At 36.9% G+C, this 21,290-nt stretch overlaps 1 protein-coding gene and 1 long non-coding RNA gene across 5 annotated transcripts in view; one reads left to right on the forward strand and one right to left on the reverse strand.

The window, feature by feature from the left end:
- Nucleotides 1-2,635: 2,635 nt before the first annotated feature.
- The window catches only part of fa2h (fatty acid 2-hydroxylase), a 36,543-nt gene continuing 17,888 nt past the window's right edge, over nucleotides 2,636-21,290 (reverse strand). For all 4 annotated transcript variants that reach the window (XM_040133267.1, XM_040133270.1, XM_040133269.1 and 1 more), the window contains 6 exons: nucleotides 10,184-10,315; nucleotides 5,642-5,784; nucleotides 4,307-4,407; nucleotides 3,919-4,091; nucleotides 3,282-3,534; nucleotides 2,636-3,162 (listed from right to left, as the gene is read on the reverse strand). In XM_040133267.1, coding sequence (XP_039989201.1) covers nucleotides 3,095-3,162; nucleotides 3,282-3,534; nucleotides 3,919-4,091; nucleotides 4,307-4,407; nucleotides 5,642-5,784; nucleotides 10,184-10,315 — 870 coding nt within the window. In that variant the 3' untranslated portion in view covers nucleotides 2,636-3,094. The remainder of the gene's footprint in view (nucleotides 3,163-3,281; nucleotides 3,535-3,918; nucleotides 4,092-4,306; nucleotides 4,408-5,641; nucleotides 5,785-10,183; nucleotides 10,316-21,290) is intronic.
- LOC120793311 lies at nucleotides 10,000-11,527 on the forward strand. Its single transcript, XR_005707967.1, has 3 exons — nucleotides 10,000-10,213; nucleotides 10,313-10,427; nucleotides 11,042-11,527. It is a non-coding gene; the product is annotated as an uncharacterized LOC120793311 (long non-coding RNA).

Consider the following 21,290-nt stretch of genomic DNA (forward strand, 5'->3'; position numbering starts at 1 on the left):
ATCAGTCAAGACTCGAAATATACTGGATTCTACACTTCCCTCAACGCAACTTGATAGCATCTTTCAAACTGAATGCCCAGTTTGTAAAGCAGGCTCTCTGTTCAAATTTGGAGTCTCTAAGCCCAAGTGGTGGTAACACTGAAGGTATAATTCTGACATCATCACAGGTTATTTTGTGTCTGGACAAAGCTCCTCCAGAGCCACAGGATACATTATACAACTGGTTTCAGAATTTGAGTATTCCTCCACATTAAACTTGTCAGTGTAAAATTGTTGGAGTGCCCCTTCAACAAAGAGGTATACATGTATAGTGATCAAACAAACAGTACTGGACAGACCAATATCAGAATTACACAGACATTTATTTACAAATACATTTGCATTTGCATTGACATTTAAAATTCCAAAATAAAAGTTCTAAGATATTATAGTAAACATATTTAGGAAATATTATTTTACGCTGCATAATTTAGCACAAGGAAAACTTTTCAGAATCAAGGTTTATAAGCTGTTGTTTTCATCTTTTTCAGATAAATGTACATCATCATCATCAATATTATGGTCATCAGTATCTCCACCATCATTAAGACATTAAAAATATATATTTTTGGTAATTTCTGAAGCAAATCTTTGTGGTAAAGTTACAATATCTAGGTCAGAATTCTTTTTTCATGATGTCTTGCACATTTATTACAAGCTACACTGTGCGCAGCGCAAGACAGACCAATGTTATGGTTTTAAATTAACTGATATGCGTGTTGTAGAAAACATGACACATTTAGGGACTATATATGTTGTAGCTCAACCCTGCAAGCCCTAGAGAAACCTATTCAACTGGTTATATTAGAAACTGTTTCGGTGAAACAACCCGCTTACAGGTTACCTGTAGACTTACTTTATTGATGCACTGAATATGTAAAGAAAAAAATCTATGCAAATTGAAATCGCCTTGCTGTACTGTTAAATTTGTCTTTTCTTCAAAAGTGGTTATACTTTTTCAACAGATGTTGCATGTTATTTTACATGTGTAAGAATATATGTATATTAATAATTGGGAGTCTTTCTTCAAACTAGAAAAGTTAATTTAAAAATTATTTTCAGCAGTAGTAGAATATTTTAACTGTTCTCTATTGTTTATGGAAATTGCATGAATTAACTTTGTTCTGCTATAGTTATCTGTATTGTTGTCAGGTGCTAAGAAGAGACATTTTGAGGATCCACCAATCACTATCAAAACATCCTGCTCTCCAGTCAGATGGATAATCGATGCATCGATCATCCTGCATGGATGTGCAGAGCCAAATACAGCAGTCGGAGTGAGACCCAATGGTGGGTCTTACGAGTTTAAAAATCGCCTGAAACATTTTTATCTTTACCCTTCCAACAGTGAAAATAAAAACTCAACAACTGATGAGTTGTGTTGAAAGAGCAATTACTTTTAGAAAGAACAATTTCCACATGAATACCCACAACTCCTTTCATCTAGCTGACCCTATGACCTTTGACTCCTAGATCCTCACAGCAGGAAGTCTGATAGGCCGGCCTCATGTCTTCAGCTCTGCCCCTCTATCACCATGACAACATTCATCCATCCACCCTTACATCTAAATGCATCCACACATACACTATCTATCCACAGATGGATTCACCGTCCCTCTCTGTCTAAAAAACATCCGCTCACTTTGATAACATAAAGCTGGTGCAATTAAAAGAAACTCCTCTTCTGTACAAAGCATCTTACAAAATATCTTTTTACATCTTTGTTATATCATTAATGACAAAAAAGAAAAGGACACAAAGGAAATATTACAGACTTCCAAAAATATATCTCCACAGTGGTTTCAAACATTTAGAACTCTGCTTTACATGGCATTAACAGTATATCCCGTTAGCGCAATGCAGTATAATCTCCCTTCTGCAGCTTTACTGATAATAAGTTAAAGCTATATTGTCAAATGAATGTCAGCATGAAACCAAGTGTTTTCTATTACCAGATGTTTCAAAAAACTACCGTGAGACCAAACATGGTGGAGGGAACTTCTGTCGACTGTTACAAACGACAATGTAACAGTGTGTAGCAGCATAGCTGGGTAGCTTAGTGGCCAGCAGAGAAGAGAGTGAGGACAGTAGAAGGAATATTCAAGCTGCAGATAGTGCAGAAGAAGGTTAAAGATTTTTTTTTTTCCTGAGTTAGTTAGTTGGTGCACCTAGTGAGAGGATACAGTTTGGAGATTCTCTCTCACTTAGTCTCTACACACACCATGTGTCACAGACTTCGTCACTCTTCCATCCCTTTTCTTCTCTGCCTGTCTTCCACATTCACCAACCATCTATCACTTCTTTTCCCTCTCTCCCCTTCGAAGGGAAGCTATGACAGTGCTTGAGTGTGTGTGCACATTTCCATTTGTGTTATGCTGTTGGCAAATGTTTAAATCATCAAAAATAGCTTGTACTTTGAATATTTTTTGAGTTTCTACGTATGATTTTGAATAAGATTTACATGATTCTACTGCTTATCCTTGAAAATGACACAAAACCACAACAATCAAAAGACAATACAGTAGATGTACACATTTGCATTATGTGTCTGTTTGTGTGTGTGCGTGTGTGTGTGTGTGTGTGTGTGTGTCTCTCTCTCTCTTTCTCTCTATGGCCCACATCTTTGCTGAATATTATAGCGTTGTGACTGGTGATCAGGTGACAACGTGGCTGGTGAGGTCAGTGCATTGAGAGTTCATATTTTCCTGTTGGTTTAGTTATAAAAGTGTCACAGAAAGGCCTCACAACTGTGCAGAAATCATTGTAGTTAGGAAATAGTGCAGAATGGTTGACACGCACACGGTTGACAGAGGAGAAGAAAATAATGTGCTGATGGCTGAAATCAAAAAGGAGGCCGATATGTGTTATAGTGTACATAGATCGATTCGTTGCAATTCATTTGTAGGAGTCTTCAGAAGTGGATCTTCCTCCTTGGTTGTTGAAATTATGGCTGCAGAGACTGAACTAATGGTGTTACAGTTGTTAAAGCACGTGGGCTGATTTCTAAAGAAGGTGGTGACAAGCCCTGTGGCCCTTCAGGAGAGCCGTTTCTATGTTAGAATTTCTCATCAGGGATTAGTGTGTTAAAGGGGTGGTCCCAGAACGTGGAGGTGATTCCAAAACCTGGAGAGGAAAATAAAGATTATATTAGATTGATCAGACAAAAAATGCAAAGAAAATCAAACATAAAAATTAAATATCTTCCTCAATAGTCCAAGTTTGGTCTGGTTTCCAGTGCTCACCTGCTCTTTGGTGTTCAAAGTGGTGTTTGACATGGTAGGCCTTAAGACTATACATATACGACCCTCTCTTTGGCGAGCCATAGTGAAGGTAGTAATGGATCATATCGTACACGACGTAGCCGCACAGTCCTCCGACAAACACAGATATCCCAAGGATCTCTGGGAGCGTGTTGCGGAGAATTGCATAGAAACTTCCCACTACTAAGGAAGCCAGGCCAGGGGGGAAGACCAGCCGAGAGCCGTCAAACGGAGACTGTGGAGAAAAGAAGTTTCTGTCATGCACTGAGACATGAAACTGTAGACGTAGAAACTAGCAAAATACAGATAAAAAAGCTGATTCTTAACACAAGTGAACAGTATTTTATCTAGTTTTTTTCTGCTTTTCAAACGCAAAAAAGCTTGCTTGTTTTAAGATAACCATAAAAGATCAGTGTCAATTATAACTGCATAACGGTTATAACATGATAACACAGGTCAGAAAAGTTCATGTAAAACTAAAACTACTGTACAGTATGTAGAATAGGAGAAGAGCTGTTTATTACCTGCAACATGAAATTATTCATTAATGATGTGCCATAAAGCACAACATAATAAATCATTTCATGATTAAACCAGTTTTACAAGCATGTGTTTGTACCTTGTGGTGCTGTCCATGCAGGAGAAAATGTAGTGTGATGAGGTAGTAGTTGTGGGCTGGCGGTTTCATGTGAAAGACAAAGCGATGAATGCAGTACTCAATGAACGACCACAAGAACCAGCCCATCAAAAAGAGCAGCGGGAAAATGTACTTATGGATCGGGATAGAGAAGTCTGGGAATACACACACAGATATTGACATAGACATGAATACATACGGACTGGAAATGAAAATGATGAAAACAAATACAAGTGCATTGTGTTGTATGTCTTTGAGCATATGTAAATGAGAATGTGATGGATAAATGGAAATGAAAGCGTGCAAGAGTCTCTGGTGCTTTTGTGCATTATGTAAACATGCAGTGCATTGGGTGGCGCGTGTATGTTACCTGAAGTGAGGACAATCCTTGTGGTGCCCTGTGCCAGGTTGGTGTAGCAGTACCAACTGAGATAAAACACAATAGGAAGCCACACCACTGGTACCCAGTACCTGTAGCAAGAGACCGGACAAACTATTTATACAACTTTAAATATAGTCATACTCTTAATCCTCTCAAATGGTTTTAATGTCATTTTATAGGATGAATCAGAGACATGGGGAAGCAAACACCTCAGACTAGCTGAGAAAATATGGGTGGAAAAACTGGACAACTAAAACTCCCTCAGCTACTGTGAAGCTGCTCTTGAGCAAGGAAATGAATGTGTGTAGTGTATGAAAGTGAACCAGGGTGGAACTGTAAAGGAGCACAAAGCTTTTATCCTGCATTAATAAGGCTTAAAAACCACTAATTACATTATGTTCAATCAATAGATACAATAAACATTGTCAACATGTCTCGAGCTCTTTTTTGTAGACAAGAATATCTGCAGCACTTCATTGGCCTAAAGGCCCTGAAAACCCATTTTCTGAAACTAGTTACTATTAGTGATGGAGGAACTACATGAACACAGAAACTGCTGAAATTGTAGCAGTTTCAGTTAATTTACATACACTTCTGTATGTGTGTTTTTCTCTGTTTTTCATTTTTAATCTCTTAAAGGCACCCCGTGGAGCGCTATGAAGATGAAGTGGATACTTGTTTTGTTTATTTCATGCATGTTCACAAAGACGCACATGCACATGGGTCACGTGATACACAGTCCTGCCAATGGCTTCACACTATTCCACTGATCTACAGGTGGAGGTAACTCGCCTAGCTATGCCGCAATGTGCCAACAAAGGCAAGGAAGAAGACTGCTAGCAAGTAAAGATGGATGTAAACAATGCTCAAGTTAAAATACTTCAAAAATCAGCTCTGCAAATGTTTTTTTGTAACACTGAATGTAAACCCAACTTTTTTTTGTTTAAAAAAAAAAAAAAAAAAACTACACAGGGTACCTTTAAATAATAAAAAAAAAAATTTGTGGACTTTTTGCCCAAACATTCTAACTGTTGTTTATTTAGTCATCAATACTTCATGTTATACATTTATGACATTGCTTTTTTATCATTTGATAATTGCACACATTCGTATGTCAGAAATTCAAGACTGGGTTATAGTGTTGCAATTATGAATATCTGTCACATGCAGGGAAAACATGCCAGTTTTGTATGTAAATCTGCAAAGCATATTTGCATATTTACAGTATCTTCTAAATTATTACCTTAACCAAAAAAGTAACATTTTCTTTTTTATCTTGTCATATTCTCTTCAATAACATAAAAACAAAGTATCCCGTCTTACCAGGAAGTCTTGGTGCTGGCCTCCAGGAAGGGGTTTCCAAACAGTCTAATTGGTCTGTTTACTGGCTGGTGAACCCACGCATCATATTTCTCTGCAAGGTGGCCTACCTGCCATGCCAAGGGCTTCCCCCAGTCCACCAAATCCTGTAGCGTTATATACGATTAGAAATCAGTAAAAAGTATAGTTATTCTATACAAGTAATAATCACTCTGCTGCAGAAAGTACAGAAAAAGTGTATTTCAAAAGAAGGGGAGAATCACTTTACTCCAGCAGGTGGCAGCAGAGAGTTAAGAACTGTTGAACTGCACCGGGACTGGTCAGCCCAGGGAGTGACTGCATATAATGTTTGTGTGTGCGTGTACTTTTGCAGGTTTACTTCGGTGTAACTGAAATGCTGCCAGCAATAACTGAAGATTTTCATTCTGAGTCCAAAGACCAGAGACTGCTCTACTTTTACAAGCTCTTTACAAGCTCCTCATGCTTAAAGCTACATGTGAGTCATGCAGCTGTAGTGTGGCTGAACAATGAGCATAGTAAAGTCAAGTTTCATACCAATCAAGGCCACCAATCTGTGGCCACCAGAATGTTTCAGGTTAAGAAACCAGGTGAGGAAGCTGATCTCGAATTAGTAATGATCTAACTTGTGTATGAGGATGATGAAAAACCAAAATCAGGGTAGAAAAGATCACATTAAACATATAGGGTTAAAGCTGACATTTGACACTTTAATCTTAACTTCAGCTGCATTACTTCTGCAGAATCCTATGATCCCAACTCCTGTGCTTCTAAATGATGCTGATTATTTAGATGAGATGATTGTTGCCCAGGTGATGGTGTTTCGCTTATGATGTCCCCTCTGAGGACACTGGCATCAGGCACGGACTGACACAGTCACCTGATGTTGATTACAGGCTGATTACAAGTTAATACAACTTGCCACCCGTGTGATGATGTGTTTATCCCATACCGTTATTTAGACACATAGACCAAAAGAACATTGTCTCTCCTCAGCTTTAAATTCTACCACACAATGTCTAGCCATTATGTTTTACATCTCCACTTCCTAAACAAGCATCAGGTAAATGCATTCATTCACACTGACAGTTTAGCATGCAATGGCAATTTGCTTGCCCTGACTGATCAGCTACCTGTCATATGACTAGGGTTTATAATTATCAACCAAAGAGCATTCCCTTGTGATACCCATCTCTGTCCTTTATCTTCGTTGAGTCAGAACTAAGTGATTCAAACAGCTCATCACTCTTTTGTGCTAATAGTAAGTAATGCGGTGCAGTGCTACAACAAAAATAACTGCCAAAAATAAAATGAGTGAAAAATACTTAAGAGTAATCCACCGATTGAGTATTTGATTCCTTCAATATATCAGACTCCCAATGGACAAAACGATCAGAATCAATGAAGCAGAACCATATACAGTTAGGTACATAAGTATTTGGATGGAAACACAATTTTTCCTAATTTTGCCTCTGAACACCACCACAGTGGATTCGAAATGAAGCCATCAAGATGTGATTGAAGTGTAGATTTCCAGCTTTAATTCAAGTGGTTTAACAAAAATATTGCATGAACTGTTTAGGAATTGCAGCTATTTTTATACATAGTCCTTCATTTTCATAGGCTCAAAAGTAATTGGAAAAACAAACATAATTATAAATATAAGGATTATTTTTAATACTTGGATGAAAATCCTTTGCAGACAATGACTGCCTGAAGTCTGGAACCCATGGAAATCTCAAAATGCTGAGTCACCTCCCCTTGAGATTCTTCGCCAGGTCTTTCTGCCTTCATTTTTGTCTTCAGTAAGTGAAAAGCATGCTCAATTGGGCTAAGATCAGGTGACTGACTTGGCCATTGAAAAATATTCAATTTCTCTGCCTTGAGAGGTTCTTGGTTTGCTTTTGCGATGTGTTTTGGGTCATTATCAATCGTTACTGTGTAGCACCGCCCTATCAGCTGTGCAGCCAATAGTATATTCTTATACACTTCAGAATTCATCCTGCTACTTCTATCAGCAGTCCCATCATCAATAAACACAGTGACCCAGTTCCATTGCCAGCCATACATGTCCATGCCATAACACTGCCTCCACCATGTATGACCAATAAAGATGTATGCTTTGGATCATGAGCGGTTCCTTTCTTTCTCTATACTCTTCTCTTCCCATCATTCTGGTACAAGTTAATCTTTTTTTCATCTGTTCTAAGAATGGGCAGTTTTATTTTAGATGTTTTTTGGAAAAGTGTAATCTGGCCTTTCTGTTCTTGAGTCTTACCAGTGGTTTGCACCTTGTGGTAAACCCTCTGTACTTCCGTTCATGAAGGCGTCTCTTGATTGTAGACTTTGACAATAATACGCCTACCTCCTCGAAAGTGTTCTTGAGCTGGCTGGTGCTGTGAAGGGGTTTTTTGGGGTTGTTATGTATTTTCAGCCCAAAGATGGCCTCTTTCATTTGCATTGACACCTCCACCTGGACCACCTAGACCGCACATTGAGAGTACACATGAACAGCTACCAAATGCAAATTCAACACTCCAGAACCAACTCAACTCCAGAACTTTCTGCTCAATTTATCATGAAATAACAAGGGAACAGACCACACCTGGCCATGTAGCAGATTGCCAGTCAATTGTCCAATTACTTTTGAGCCTCTGAAAATCAGTTACTATGTAAAAAAATTTAACAATTAACAATTTTTAACAATTACTAAAAGGTTAATGCAGTATTAACCCCCCTGAATTAAAGCTGGAAGTCTACACTTCAACCATATCCTGATGGCCTCCTTTATATTTTTTGTTGTATGCACAATCACAGTCATATTGCAATAATAAACAAAAAAAAGTAAGGTGTGAAGTAAATGAGCATTAAACTACAACTGTACAGAGATCAGCTGGTACCTTATGAGCTCTTGCCAGATAGTCATGTTGGGGAGGCCCCACCTGACAACTCTCAACAAACGATGGTATTTTCTTGTTCAAATTTGACAAATAAGAAATGTAAGTATGTGCACCAGCTGCTTGTCAACTTACCTCGAACGGTTATTAGAGTGAGAGAAAACTTTCATCTTTATAAGACATTTAGTCTCATATGTAAAAAAAAAAGAAGTGAAATTGCCTGTCACATGATGGGGATAATCACACTTGTGACTAGTGCAGCAACTTCCCAAAAACAAGTGATGATAGTTTGAAATAAGTCATTTTAAAAATCCACTATCCTAAAGAAAATGATACTTCAATTAAGCTTAAAAACAAAAGTCACTGCCACTTCACATGACAAATACTACACAGGTAATTTGTTTATAGCTTTATACTATCTTTATACTATAATAAACTGTATCAGTGAGCTTGAGTAAAGAATTATTACAGTTGAATAATTCTACTTGAGGAAAAAGTAAACTGAAGAAAACAGTGGAAAAAACTTTATGAAACATGGTGTTATATAAATCCCTATCAGATTGACATTTGCTGATCCTCCTGGTAAATATTAAAAGTAATTCACATAATTCAAATTCACATTGCACAATATTTATTCTGAATGCCAGTCGTACTAATGTTTTTCTAAAATTTGACAGGTGAAGTTTGCTCATGAGGAAGAGAAGGATGCTGGTTTCTGTATCTAATTTTCTATATAAAATTAGGTGAAAAAGACAAAAAAAACTGGGCCACATGCATGTGTGGAGCCATGCCTCACATTCCTATCGTAAAGCACACACACACACGCACGCACACGCACACCAGGCAGGATAGCACATGACAAGTATGGTGACACTGCCAACGCTGCCACCAAAATTAAACAAATGCCATGTATTTTGCACATAGGTTTGGTTATTGAAATCAAACCACAATGCAGTGACCAAGATGGACTGGTTAATTCTGTCATCACATTGTGCTGGGCGAGGACCTGGTATGCTGATATAATTGCAGATAGTGGAAAACACTTGTCAATTTGCTCAGTCACATGAGCATGATTAAAATGAACGAATGAGTCATTATGCGTGTATGAATGTATGTGATTTCTGCACTTACAAAGACAAACTGTTCACAAGAATAGACAGGGAACTCACTTCTTTTTGAGGTAAGACAGTTTATGGTTAAGACTTAGGTTATGAATTAGTCCAGTATTAAGTTAAAGGGGAAAGATACACACATGGTGATGAGGCTTAAGGTTGGGTTTTATGAAATTATTCTCTTTAATTTGTCTGAGTGTGTTTGTGCATGTTTATATACGCTCTTCTTTAGCAGTGTGAGAACTTCAAGACATGCCAACAAACAAGGACATTTTTGGAGCCAGAGCCGGGCAGGGTGAATAACCTGATGACCGTTCACTTTTCATCTACCCTGATCATCAGCACACACACACACACACAAACACCTCTCTCTTGTTTGGTCCCCCCTCAAACCTGTCCAGAGCACATAACCCTGTACAATTCAACGAACACTCATACACAGAAAGAGATACCGCATATAGAAGCACACCCTCTCCTTGTCATCGTATACCAGTTCATACCATACCACACACATATACCTTAGCCAGATCCACAGAGCTGCAGCGGTTGTACGTGGCATTCTCATCCGCCTCTTTCACCTTCATGTCTGTCGTCTTTTCTGTTGTCTTTCCTTCTTTCTGTTCACTGGACGTCCTCCTCTCTCTCAGAGTCTGAAGAAAAACAAGACCAAAATGGACATGATTAACGAAAGAAATGTAAACTGATGATCCGATCTGTAAAGGACATAGACAAGAAGATGTCTCATCTCTCCTGGACAGACAGGTGATTAAATTAGTAGTCATGTCTGGTTTTTATTTATATCTTTGTTTTTAGCTAATGATATGTTTAGTGGTTAAAAGGAAATACAATACACCCCAATTTCTGCTTCAAACAATAATTTGCAAAGGATGAATATGTTTATACAGTGCCTACCAAACAAACTATGGTCAAGATGTACAAATACTGATCTGTGTATGTTTGTAATGTCAGTCTCACAGTCCATTACTTCCAGTGAAACTGTCCTTTGCTCTCTGAAGATAACAGCCTCATCACTATATATATGTATACTAAATGGCTATGGCCCCACATGACATATACCATAACACTTTAGATTTAAAACTCTTCAACATTTGAACACCTTTGCATGCCAAAAAGCACCTACAATTGTTTCTATCACCATTTCCACCGCTGTATATGGGCATAACCTTATTCAATGCTGCACATTGATCATTGAGACATTAATCTGACATGATATTTACTTGTCTTTAATGATTCTGCTGCACAGTTTTTTCTTGAAAATGTGAATTAATAAAGTCTCTTTCTTGGTGAGAATGGTAAGAAAGCCAAGACCAGGTGTCTAAAATGCATCTAAACAAAACTTTTTGTACAACCCAAAGGTAACTGTGGCCTGAAAAATCCAAACGATCCTCAATAAAATGGCGGGCAGTGTACACTCAGCAACATGGGCTAGAGTTGGAAAGAGGACCATGTGGGCCATAATGTGATATCTGAGGAGAAAAAGGTTCTGTCCATAATCTCCCCTTCACTGTTTGTCCAAAAGGTGCAATATCCACTGACAGTTTTCCTAATCAGATTTCTTCACTGACTTCCACAGTAAAAGTGAAAAAATGTGTTGTGGGAATGAAGCTTGCACACACACAGTCACTTACCCTGACAATCAGATTTCTTCACTGACTTCCACAGTAAAAGTGAAAAAAAAGTGTTGTGGGAATGAAGCTTGCACACACACAGTCACTCACCCTGACAATTAAAGGATATAACAACTATGGCTGCCTCACACAAACAGTGCTGTATTGTATGAATTTTTAGGACACAGCCTGGTGTTTTATATGGTGCCCATTTGCATGGAGGCATAGGATATCGTACAGTTAAATCAAGTAACTCAGATCTGATAGAATTATTTTTCCATATAAAATGTGCAAAGGAAATTTCATTTTTACATAATAGATTTTTTAATAGATTTTGATGCATATGCAAATAATTGTTTGTTATCTGTGGAAAATAAATCTGCTTTTACAAGCTATCTGGATTCATGCAAAATAAATAGTTGATTAAAAAATACATGTAGATGAACCTGCTGTTCTCATGACTTCCACAAAAAGAATACTCCCTCCCAAATGTATCATTTTAGGATTAAGTAGTCGCCACATGTAGGCTAGGTAGGTGGTTGTTTCTAGCTGGCAGAAACATCGTCCACAGAAAACAGTAGTTGTGGTAAGCTTGAATTCATGTCAATTAGAATGGTTTCCTATGGTCAACCAGTTTCACTCAGAAAAACCTGACCATTACACTCATCCCACTCACCAATTCACCAAAATATGACTTAATACACACTTTGTTGCTACTCTGGTTACTATTCTTGTCAAGCAACAAGATATAAGCAGCTCAATGCATAAGTGAGACATGGTGGAATTTTATTCAGCCATATGTTTGAAATATACAGTGTATGGGCGCACAGACAGGGGAGAAGTGGGATATGCTGCAGAAGTAGTTTGAAAAGTGGACATATATACACATATATATACACTTTTTACCATGAAACTTGGTTGATGTTTGAAACCGTAGTAAATGACTTTGAACACCAGAACAGCTGCTGTCCTCTGTGAAGGAGAAGGCTACAGCTATTTAAAGCCACCTTTCAAGTCTACATACAGTACGATTCTAACCCACGTTGAGTGGCACAGTGCAACTAGATTCTTGTTTGTATATGCTGGTTCCCCTATGTTGGTGACTAAGTACTCAATAAACTAATGAAGTATATTATTATTATCTCCCTTCTCTGATCTGCAATTGGCCGTTGCTGCGCATTATTTTTAGTTTGCCACTGGCTGTCAGTTCCTGTCTGTCAAGTGAAATATTTATCAGCAGGATGGGATCAGACACATGCACAAGTACACACGTACATAAAATATAAACACACACACTTACTCAAAAACACACAAAAACACAAGTCCCCCATTGTTTGTTACTAACATCACCTTGGCAGTTCAACACCTACAGAGGCAATGTTACACCCTCCACTATCATGCTGTGCTAAAACAAAAAACAAAAAAGGAAACAAAAGGACAATTAACCAGTCCCGTCCTTCTTGGAAGAATAGATTTGATGTTGTCACTCTGAACTCTGACGTCTCGTAATATGAGATCAATACTTCTTTAATCCAGTTTTCATTGGAGTATTATAGTAATTTTGTACTACCAGACCTCATCTAGAATACTGACTTAAGCAATTCATCTACTTCTATGTAATAATAATAATACAAATGCTACTACTAATTCTAACAATAATTATAATAATAATAATAAGAAGAATAAGAATAGGAAGAAGAAGAATGAAGTATGATAAGTAATTATACTGTAATAAAATGACAGACCCAGAGACTTACTTGCTGAACCAACGATCTTGTGTGGCTGTATCTAATTATCTGGCATCCATAGTCTTTATTAATAGCAATATTTGTATACATGTTACGGAAAAAAATGTTTGGGACAATCAATTAATATCAGTATCAGTAAGACGTTACAGTCAGTATTACCTCTTTTGTTTAGTTTTCTTAGGGTGATATCAAAACAATCATACTTACCACGAAACAGGCTAGCAGAGCAAAGCTGCCAACACACACACATACTTTCTATTTCATTTGTCTCTCCTCATAGGCTTTTTAGGCTCGGTCACACACACACACACACACACACACACACACACACACACACACACACACACACACACACACACACACACACCACCACAACCTGATGTTTGGTGACCTGTAAAGGTCAACTATGGTATACATTAGAATTAATCATAACCTAACATTTCTACATTTTGGGCAATATTTGGCCTTGGCGGAGGTATGCACTCTACTGACTGCCATTGTAGTTCAGAATATGAATCAGTAAACCTGATAAAAATGCTTCTCCACTGCACCTCAGATCCACTATCATAACCACTCTGATTACACAGCAAAGCTTTACTATGAATGTGTCAATATGTGCAAACATTGTAATATACTTACATAGACCTACTTTATGCTTAAGTCACGGTCAATGTGCTTGCCAAACAGGCAAAGCAAACATTCACCTCACAATTCTGCTTCAACAAATATGTGCAAACTTCCAAATACCACATTTAGTATTTTTTTTAAATACAGATTGTACACCCCCCCCCCCCATATATGCACCCTCTATTGCATAACACACTCTTACAGCAAATCTTGCCCACTGCACAAGACAGAGGCTTACTCTCCTACCTCCTCTCCCAAGAGCTTAGAATAGAAACAAACAAGTAAATTGGACCTGCAATCACATGGCTCACATCAACCAAGCAGGACAATACTGGGGAAAAAACTCAGAATATTGGTTTGCTTAGTCCTTTAAATAAGCTTTTGCTTTAAAGGTCAATTTTGCATTACAATAAATGTGAGAAAAGCATCAGTATCCATATCAGTATTGATAAAAATAGTTGTAGGTTAGTTGTAGTGTTATTGATAGAAGGAAAGCTCCAGTTAGGCTTTCAGGAACAATACTGATCAGTAGGTGGTTCTCATTCTTCAACATTTTCAAAGAAAACTCCTGAAAGTATAACATCATTGTACTGAAGGCAGCTATGCATTCCATGTTCTTATGGCTACACAACTCAGAGTTGCTATATTTAAATGTCTTTAAAACAGATGGGGGAGTTGCCATGTACTGCAGTTACTGTTGAAAATGAGATTTCTAAACAACTGGCTTACAGTGAGTACATGTTACTCTCATATTTCCAAAAAACAATCCTCAAGACTGTAAATATTCATTTACACACAAACTCAATTAATTCTCCACTAGCTGATAACATCCTGTCATAAACCAAAAGCCAGATATCATCAGTCCTACCCTGGTTTAACAACACAATGTGAAATCCATCTGTGGTTGTGCAGGAACATAAACTGTTTCAGACACCTGTGTGATGGAGATAAGGCAGCCATGATGGATCAAGCGTAAAAACACTGAGTCATGTTTATTAATTTGCCTCACAAATTTCACTGGTGGTTTTCTGCAAATTTAGCAAAGTCCTCCAATCAAGTTATCTATAATGAAAATTACCAACTACCTAATTAATAGTTATTGCAGTATTATAGTTGATCATTTTGATAACAGATTTTTTTGTGGATTTCTAAACCACCAATAGTTACCTGTGAGTATGTGTATGTGTGTGTTTGTTGATGCCGCATGACTTAGCTAAAGTGAACAGAGTGTGTCAGCAGGTTCTGAGAAGAGGAACATAAAGTGTAAAGAACAGTAAAACAAAAAAAAACATTAGTTCAGAGTTCTGTCATGTGGATTATTGAGCCAGATCAGAGAATAATATAGGAGGGCCTTTTGTTCCAGTTCCAGTCAACAGTGGTTAAATACTAAATACTTTAAAAATGTTATACTGAAAGCAGAACTTTGAAAGGAAATGTCTGTTTTGCCCAAGTAATCTGCTGATTCTAGGAGGCTCTGGCAGAGTCATATACCAAAAACATTTGATAGCCTTTTTACAAAAGATTGTTTATTATCATTTTTTTGTTTCTAGATTACTTTTTAATTTTTCAAAATTTGATAAAAAGTTTAAACAAAAAGCAGAAATTGTGTTTTTTAAATTCTACACTTTACTGTTTCTGTCAAAGAAGAAAAACTAAAGAAAAAAAAAAAAGCCAAAAGTGATTTCAAATCAAACTCACCTGTTCTGCGAATTATCCAGTAAAAATTCAATCTCAATTCAATTCAACTGTATTTATATAGCGCCAAATCATAAAGGAGTTATCTCCCTTTTCATATAAAGCAGGTCTAGACAGTACTCTTTATAGTTATATTGACAGACTAAATATAACTATATTTATATTTATGGAGACCCAACATTCCCCGATGAGGAAGTTTTTCAAACCAACGAGTGAGAAAAACAGCATCTTTGACACTCACTCATGTCAACTATATTCAAATAAATAAATAAGGACTAAAAGTATAAGTCAATTAATTGGTTAATCAGTAAAAAAAAAATTACAACAATGTCACTACCTTTTTCTGCAATTTATCAAATATAAATTACAAACATTTGTAGATTTAACCTTATGGGGTCAGAGTATTTCCGAAACTGAGCGTCTCCTGAGGTGCTCCTGGTCAGCAGTGGTACCTACTGACAGTGGTCAAGGAGGGCCAGGACCACAAACCAGACCACAAGGGGAGGGACAGACCACAAACCAGCACACCGTCAATGCTCACGGGCAATGAAGACAATTCAATCTGGTCAAAACTGACAGAAGAGCTACTGTGGCATACTCAGAGTTTTTTAATAATGGTTATGGCAGGAATGTTTCAAAACACACAGTGCATTACACCCTGTTGCAAAGCCACAGACCTGTGCCCATGCCAGTCATAATGTTTAGGCTGATCAGAGTATATTGATAAATATATTTATTGTAATAGTTGCGGCTCCCACCAACTGCAATTATAGGACTATGAATTGTTTGCTGTCTAAAGGACGATTTTGAGGTGAAAACAGGAATTCTCCTGTTTGCCATTTAGTCTGTGTATGAGACATTCAAACAAGGCAGTTTCTGCTGTTAAACCACTCTTGGTAGCTTCAGGAGCCTAAATACAACTTGTTCTGCTATTTATGTTTTTTTTATTCTTTCACCTTTTCTTTCCCGATTACACTTTGGAGGGAAAATGATTGCTGATTGCTGAAAAGCTTGGCTATTGAAGGTGGGGCAAAATCTTAAGTAAACTGGTTGTAATATTCACATTTTAAGATAACAAACACAGACACTAAAAATGTGTCAGTCCCTTAAGTCATAAAGGCTTTGGATCCATCTTTGAAGGTATCACATGGCAACTGGCAATGTCCATCTCTATAGCATATAATATATATATAGCATATAAAAACTACGTGCACGTGAACTTTCAGCATCTCATTAAGTTTCACATATTATATACACGGATTATATTTAGTTTTTAGAGGAGCATAGTGGCTGAAAAGAAGCAAATCTCATTAAATCAAAGCCACTGCACCATGGGTACAGGGTGTTCTTCAATCTGTTTATCCACTGGGGCAACAAAGTTCTAATCTAGTCACAACCTGGCCAAGAATAACCAAGACAGGAAGTAATTTAGCAATGGCCTTATTGAGTGCATTCATTTATATACGACTTCACCTTTGAACAACATAAAAGGATGTCTTATGGTAGAAAAGTAAGTTATACTGACATTATACAACATTATACTGTTATACTGTTTGGTTTAGGTGAATATAAAGACTGAATAATGTCTCACCCTCCAAGATGATAAAAATATATCTATTGTAGTGTCTGTAGAGGTGATTAGTGCCCTCAGTGGTTCCAAATACATTTCAAATACACCTTACAGAGGGACAGAGAAATCTATCCATCCCTACAATTAATCCCTAACACAGTAGCTGCAAACACTACATCATTTCTCAGGTTTATATCTGTATATTATCTATATTTTACTCTGAGTTTCACATTTAATACAAATCTTTAATGAATATTCAATTATTAATTATTTCATTTTAATTCACTATGTTTTCTATAATTTAAGGTAGGCACTGGAAACTTGTCACGCTGCCAGTTCCAGAGATTAGTGTGTCTGCGAAAAAGATTTTCGCATAAATGTGTAGTTTCTAAAAACCCAGGCTTTTTTGCCATTTGTTTAGAAAGTTTTTTTTTGTGATATTATTGTGATTTTTCTTTTTCTTTTTAATTTGACTTGACAAGAGTTGTGTTTCCATACGCTATGCATGGCTTTAATAAACAGAGAAGAAGAGGAGGTTGCGAACTGTAAAAAAAACAAGTTATTTGCCAAACACCAAAAAACCTCAAAGAAGAAGAAACAAAACCAGTTGCCTTGACCATCTACGTGAGAAAAAAATGGAAAGGGGGCTTCAGGATTTTTTTTCGATTGGGCAATTTTTAATTATTTTTCATGTCCGCTTGAAATGGTCTTGTTTCTTGCTGTCAGGAGATGGGAAGACACCATAAACAGCTTCTTCTTCTTTTTTTTCTCTGGAAGCAAAAACACCTGATCAAACATGTGAGTTTAATGTTCGCTACGTCATAACTTATTTGGAAAAGATGTTTCCATCTCCCATTAAGTGTATCAACTCTTTTTCGAAAAAAGCAAAAACCAGAATTGTGCAAGTTTTTTCAAATTTTGTCGTTTCCATCAATCTTTTCTAATGCAATACTCCAAAATGTGCATAAAAATACGCGGATAGAAACACAGCTAATGGCACATTTGACACTTGACAATCTGGTGGCAGAAAGTCAACATTTGTACAGAGGAGGAACTGTATGCATGATGGTGGAAGGAGTACTGAGATCTTTAGGTAGGTAAAAGTAGAATGAAAAAATGCTTAATTACAAGTAAAAGTCCTGCATTCAAAGTCTTATTCAAATAAAAGGGCATAAGTATTAGCAGCAAAATGAACAAAGTATCAAAATTAAAAGACCTCTTTATGCAAAATAGCCCTATTCAGAGTGTTTTATTATTAGTTATCATTACCAATTCTTTAACATGTATGCATTTCAGTGTTGTCAAGAGAGAACAAATTTTACCAACTTTGTATACTGTTGGGTAGGTTAATTGGTATCAATGTTTTTTTTTTAACAGACTGATCAAATGTTTTGAATGTAAGATCTTATTGGTATCTAGCATCAACTGATTAAAAACATTGTTGCTATTAGGACCAGAGCTGGGATGATTAGTCAATTATTCAACAGAATATTATCAACAGAAAATTAATCTGCAACTATTTTGGTAACTGTAAGTGTTTTTTTTTTTTATGTGAATATTTTGCAGATTACTCTGAATATTTTCACTGAATAAACTGAATATTTTTTCAGTATTGGACTGTTGGACAAAACAAGTACTGTAATTTGAAGCCAGCTCAATTTAAAAAAAAATTTCATATTTTATAAAATAAACAATTAATCAAGAAGGAAAAGGCAGAAACAAACATATCTAGCATTGTTATACCTAAGTTAATAATACATGTTTTCTACAGTTGAGTTGATATAATTTGTGCTCATCACCTTCTCTAAATAAATCCTGGAAATATGCATATTGACAAAAGCAGTGTATTTTTCAGGCGCTTTTAGACAGATTTGTGTTAACTGTGCAGCAGCCTTTAATTGTGATCACCAGGATGTGAACAAGTTAATAGAAATATGATGAAGAGTCACAGAATAACAGCTCTAAAGTCAGCCACACTATGATGACATACACCAACCAGCCACAACATTAAAACTGCTAACTGGTTCTAATGTTGTGGCTGATCGGTTTATGCTAAACATGAGAACTGCATAACCAAAGAGGAACAACATTCACAGACTCATAGACTATGGGAGTTTCTCTTTGTTGGTGCCGACTGAAAATTCAAAATTTCAATCAAAAAATGTAATGTATTTGACACAAACCCTTTCGATTTCACTGTATTTTGTCCACACTCTGTAAAAGTGTTCTCCGAGCAGGACTGTGTATTCATAACGTACTTTAAATCATTGACTTTCATGGTAAATTGATTGTGATTTCCATTAGATTTGGTTAAATTAAGCACTATGGCTGTTCTGTGACACTGCTTGTATATTGAGTATAAAGACAATCAAATGTATTTACAAATATTTTTCTTCATATTGCTCCTGAAATCTACACACAGATGTTATAACTCAGGTAAAGGCTGCCATGGCAACATATCAACAGTGTCCAAGGGAGGTGAGGACTTAGGTAACCCCCACACACCTTTCCTCTCTGACTCACACTACTCTCCATCTCACTGTCTTTTTCCTTCAGTGCCTTTCATGCTGTTCTCAGCTCAGTTTCAGTCACCTGCTCTGACACATTTTCTACATTATAGCCTAAATGTAAAGCAAGAAAGCTAAAAAACAAATGAATAGAATATGAATATTGTTGGCCTTCATCTGTGTTTCTGTCAATCCAGGAGTGCCTGTGTACACTCCTCAGGCCTGAGCTGAGACAATGAGTGGTATGCCTATGCTGTTAACATTACTCTCACCCCATGTCAGCTTAATGACATGTAGAGAATGACACCAATTGACAGCATTATACTGAAGAGGGACACTTTTAAGACCTTACGTAATACTGTTCTATAATATATAGTGTGGTTAAAATTATTCAATGAGCTTACACAACATTCATTCACATAATACATCTACTCTTTGCAAAAATGGTCTTAAGATTATTGCTTGGTGACCATATTTCTGAATCTATAAATCACAATTAAAAGAAAAAACTTCAAATTGACAAACCGATTCAAAGATGCTTTTTTTAAAGAAGACAGGGTGACTGAATAATCTTATTTTACTGACAAGAACAAGCTTAAGGAGTAAAATATAAGAGGGCTCTGTCCGTAGGAGGAGAAATATAAAAGAACGAGAGACAAAAAACAAAGGAGATGGTTAGAATGGGGTGGCGATGTGCCCTGGTACCATTACAAAACAGAAACTATACTCAGCCTCTGCTGGGAAAGGAGGAGGAGGAGGGAAGAGAATGTGGGTGGATGAGTTAAATTAATGTTGTGGAGGATTAAAACTAACTTTTGAGGGCCTCAAGGGATTGGGTTTGGTTACAGTTCCATTATATTAAGCGACTTACAAGTGAAGCAACTTAGGGTTCAGCGTCTTGCCCAAAGACACTTTGGCATGAGGACAGGAGGAACCGGGCATCGAACCCTCAACCCGGCGATTAGTGGACAACCCGCGCTACCAGCTGAGCCAAAGCTCAGATCTGTCACAATTTAGGTTAGGATGATGGACAACCAGTTTATACTGCAACAATAAGGACATGTACAAAGAACTGGCTAAATATTGGTAGTGGTCCAGACTGAAGTTGTAGTTAGTTCATGTGGCTTCGGTGGATTGGATAGCTATCTAATATCAAAATGGCTTAAAAAAAAAAAAAAAAAAAAAATTTAAATGCATCCGAGACAGATTGAAATCTGATTACTCACACCACAAACATTCAACCCAAAGGATAAAAAGGTAAATGCATCAAACTCTCCAGGAGGCATATGTAAGCTTTACACCTCCCAAATCTAACAAACTACAGTTATGTACTTAAGTATTTGGACAATGACACAATTTTCATAATTTTGACTCTGTACACCACCACAGTGGATTTGAAATGAAGCCATCAAGATGTTATTGAAGTGTAGACTTTCTTTAATTCAAGTGGTTTAGTAAAAATATTGCATGAACTGTTTAGGAATTAAAGCCATTTTGATAAATAGTCTTTCATTTTCATAGGCTCAAAAGTAATTGGAAAAACAAACATAATTATAAATATAAGGATTATTTTTAATACTTGGATGAAAATCCTTTGTAGACAATGACTGCCTGAAGTCTGGAACCCATGGACATCACCAAATGCTGACGTACCTCCCTTGAGATTCTTTGCCAGGTCTTTCTGCCTTCATATTTTTCTTCAGTAACTGAAAGCATGCTCAATTGGGCTAAGGCCAGATGACTGACTTGGCCATTGAAGAATATTCCATTTCTTTGCCTTGAGAAGCTTTTGAGTTGCTTTCGCAGTTTTATTTGGGTCATTATCCATCTGTACTGTGAAGCACCATCTA

The sequence above is a fragment of the Xiphias gladius genome, chromosome 8 (assembly GCF_016859285.1).
Source record: "Xiphias gladius isolate SHS-SW01 ecotype Sanya breed wild chromosome 8, ASM1685928v1, whole genome shotgun sequence".
NCBI classification, from domain to species: domain Eukaryota; kingdom Metazoa; phylum Chordata; class Actinopteri; order Istiophoriformes; family Xiphiidae; genus Xiphias; species Xiphias gladius.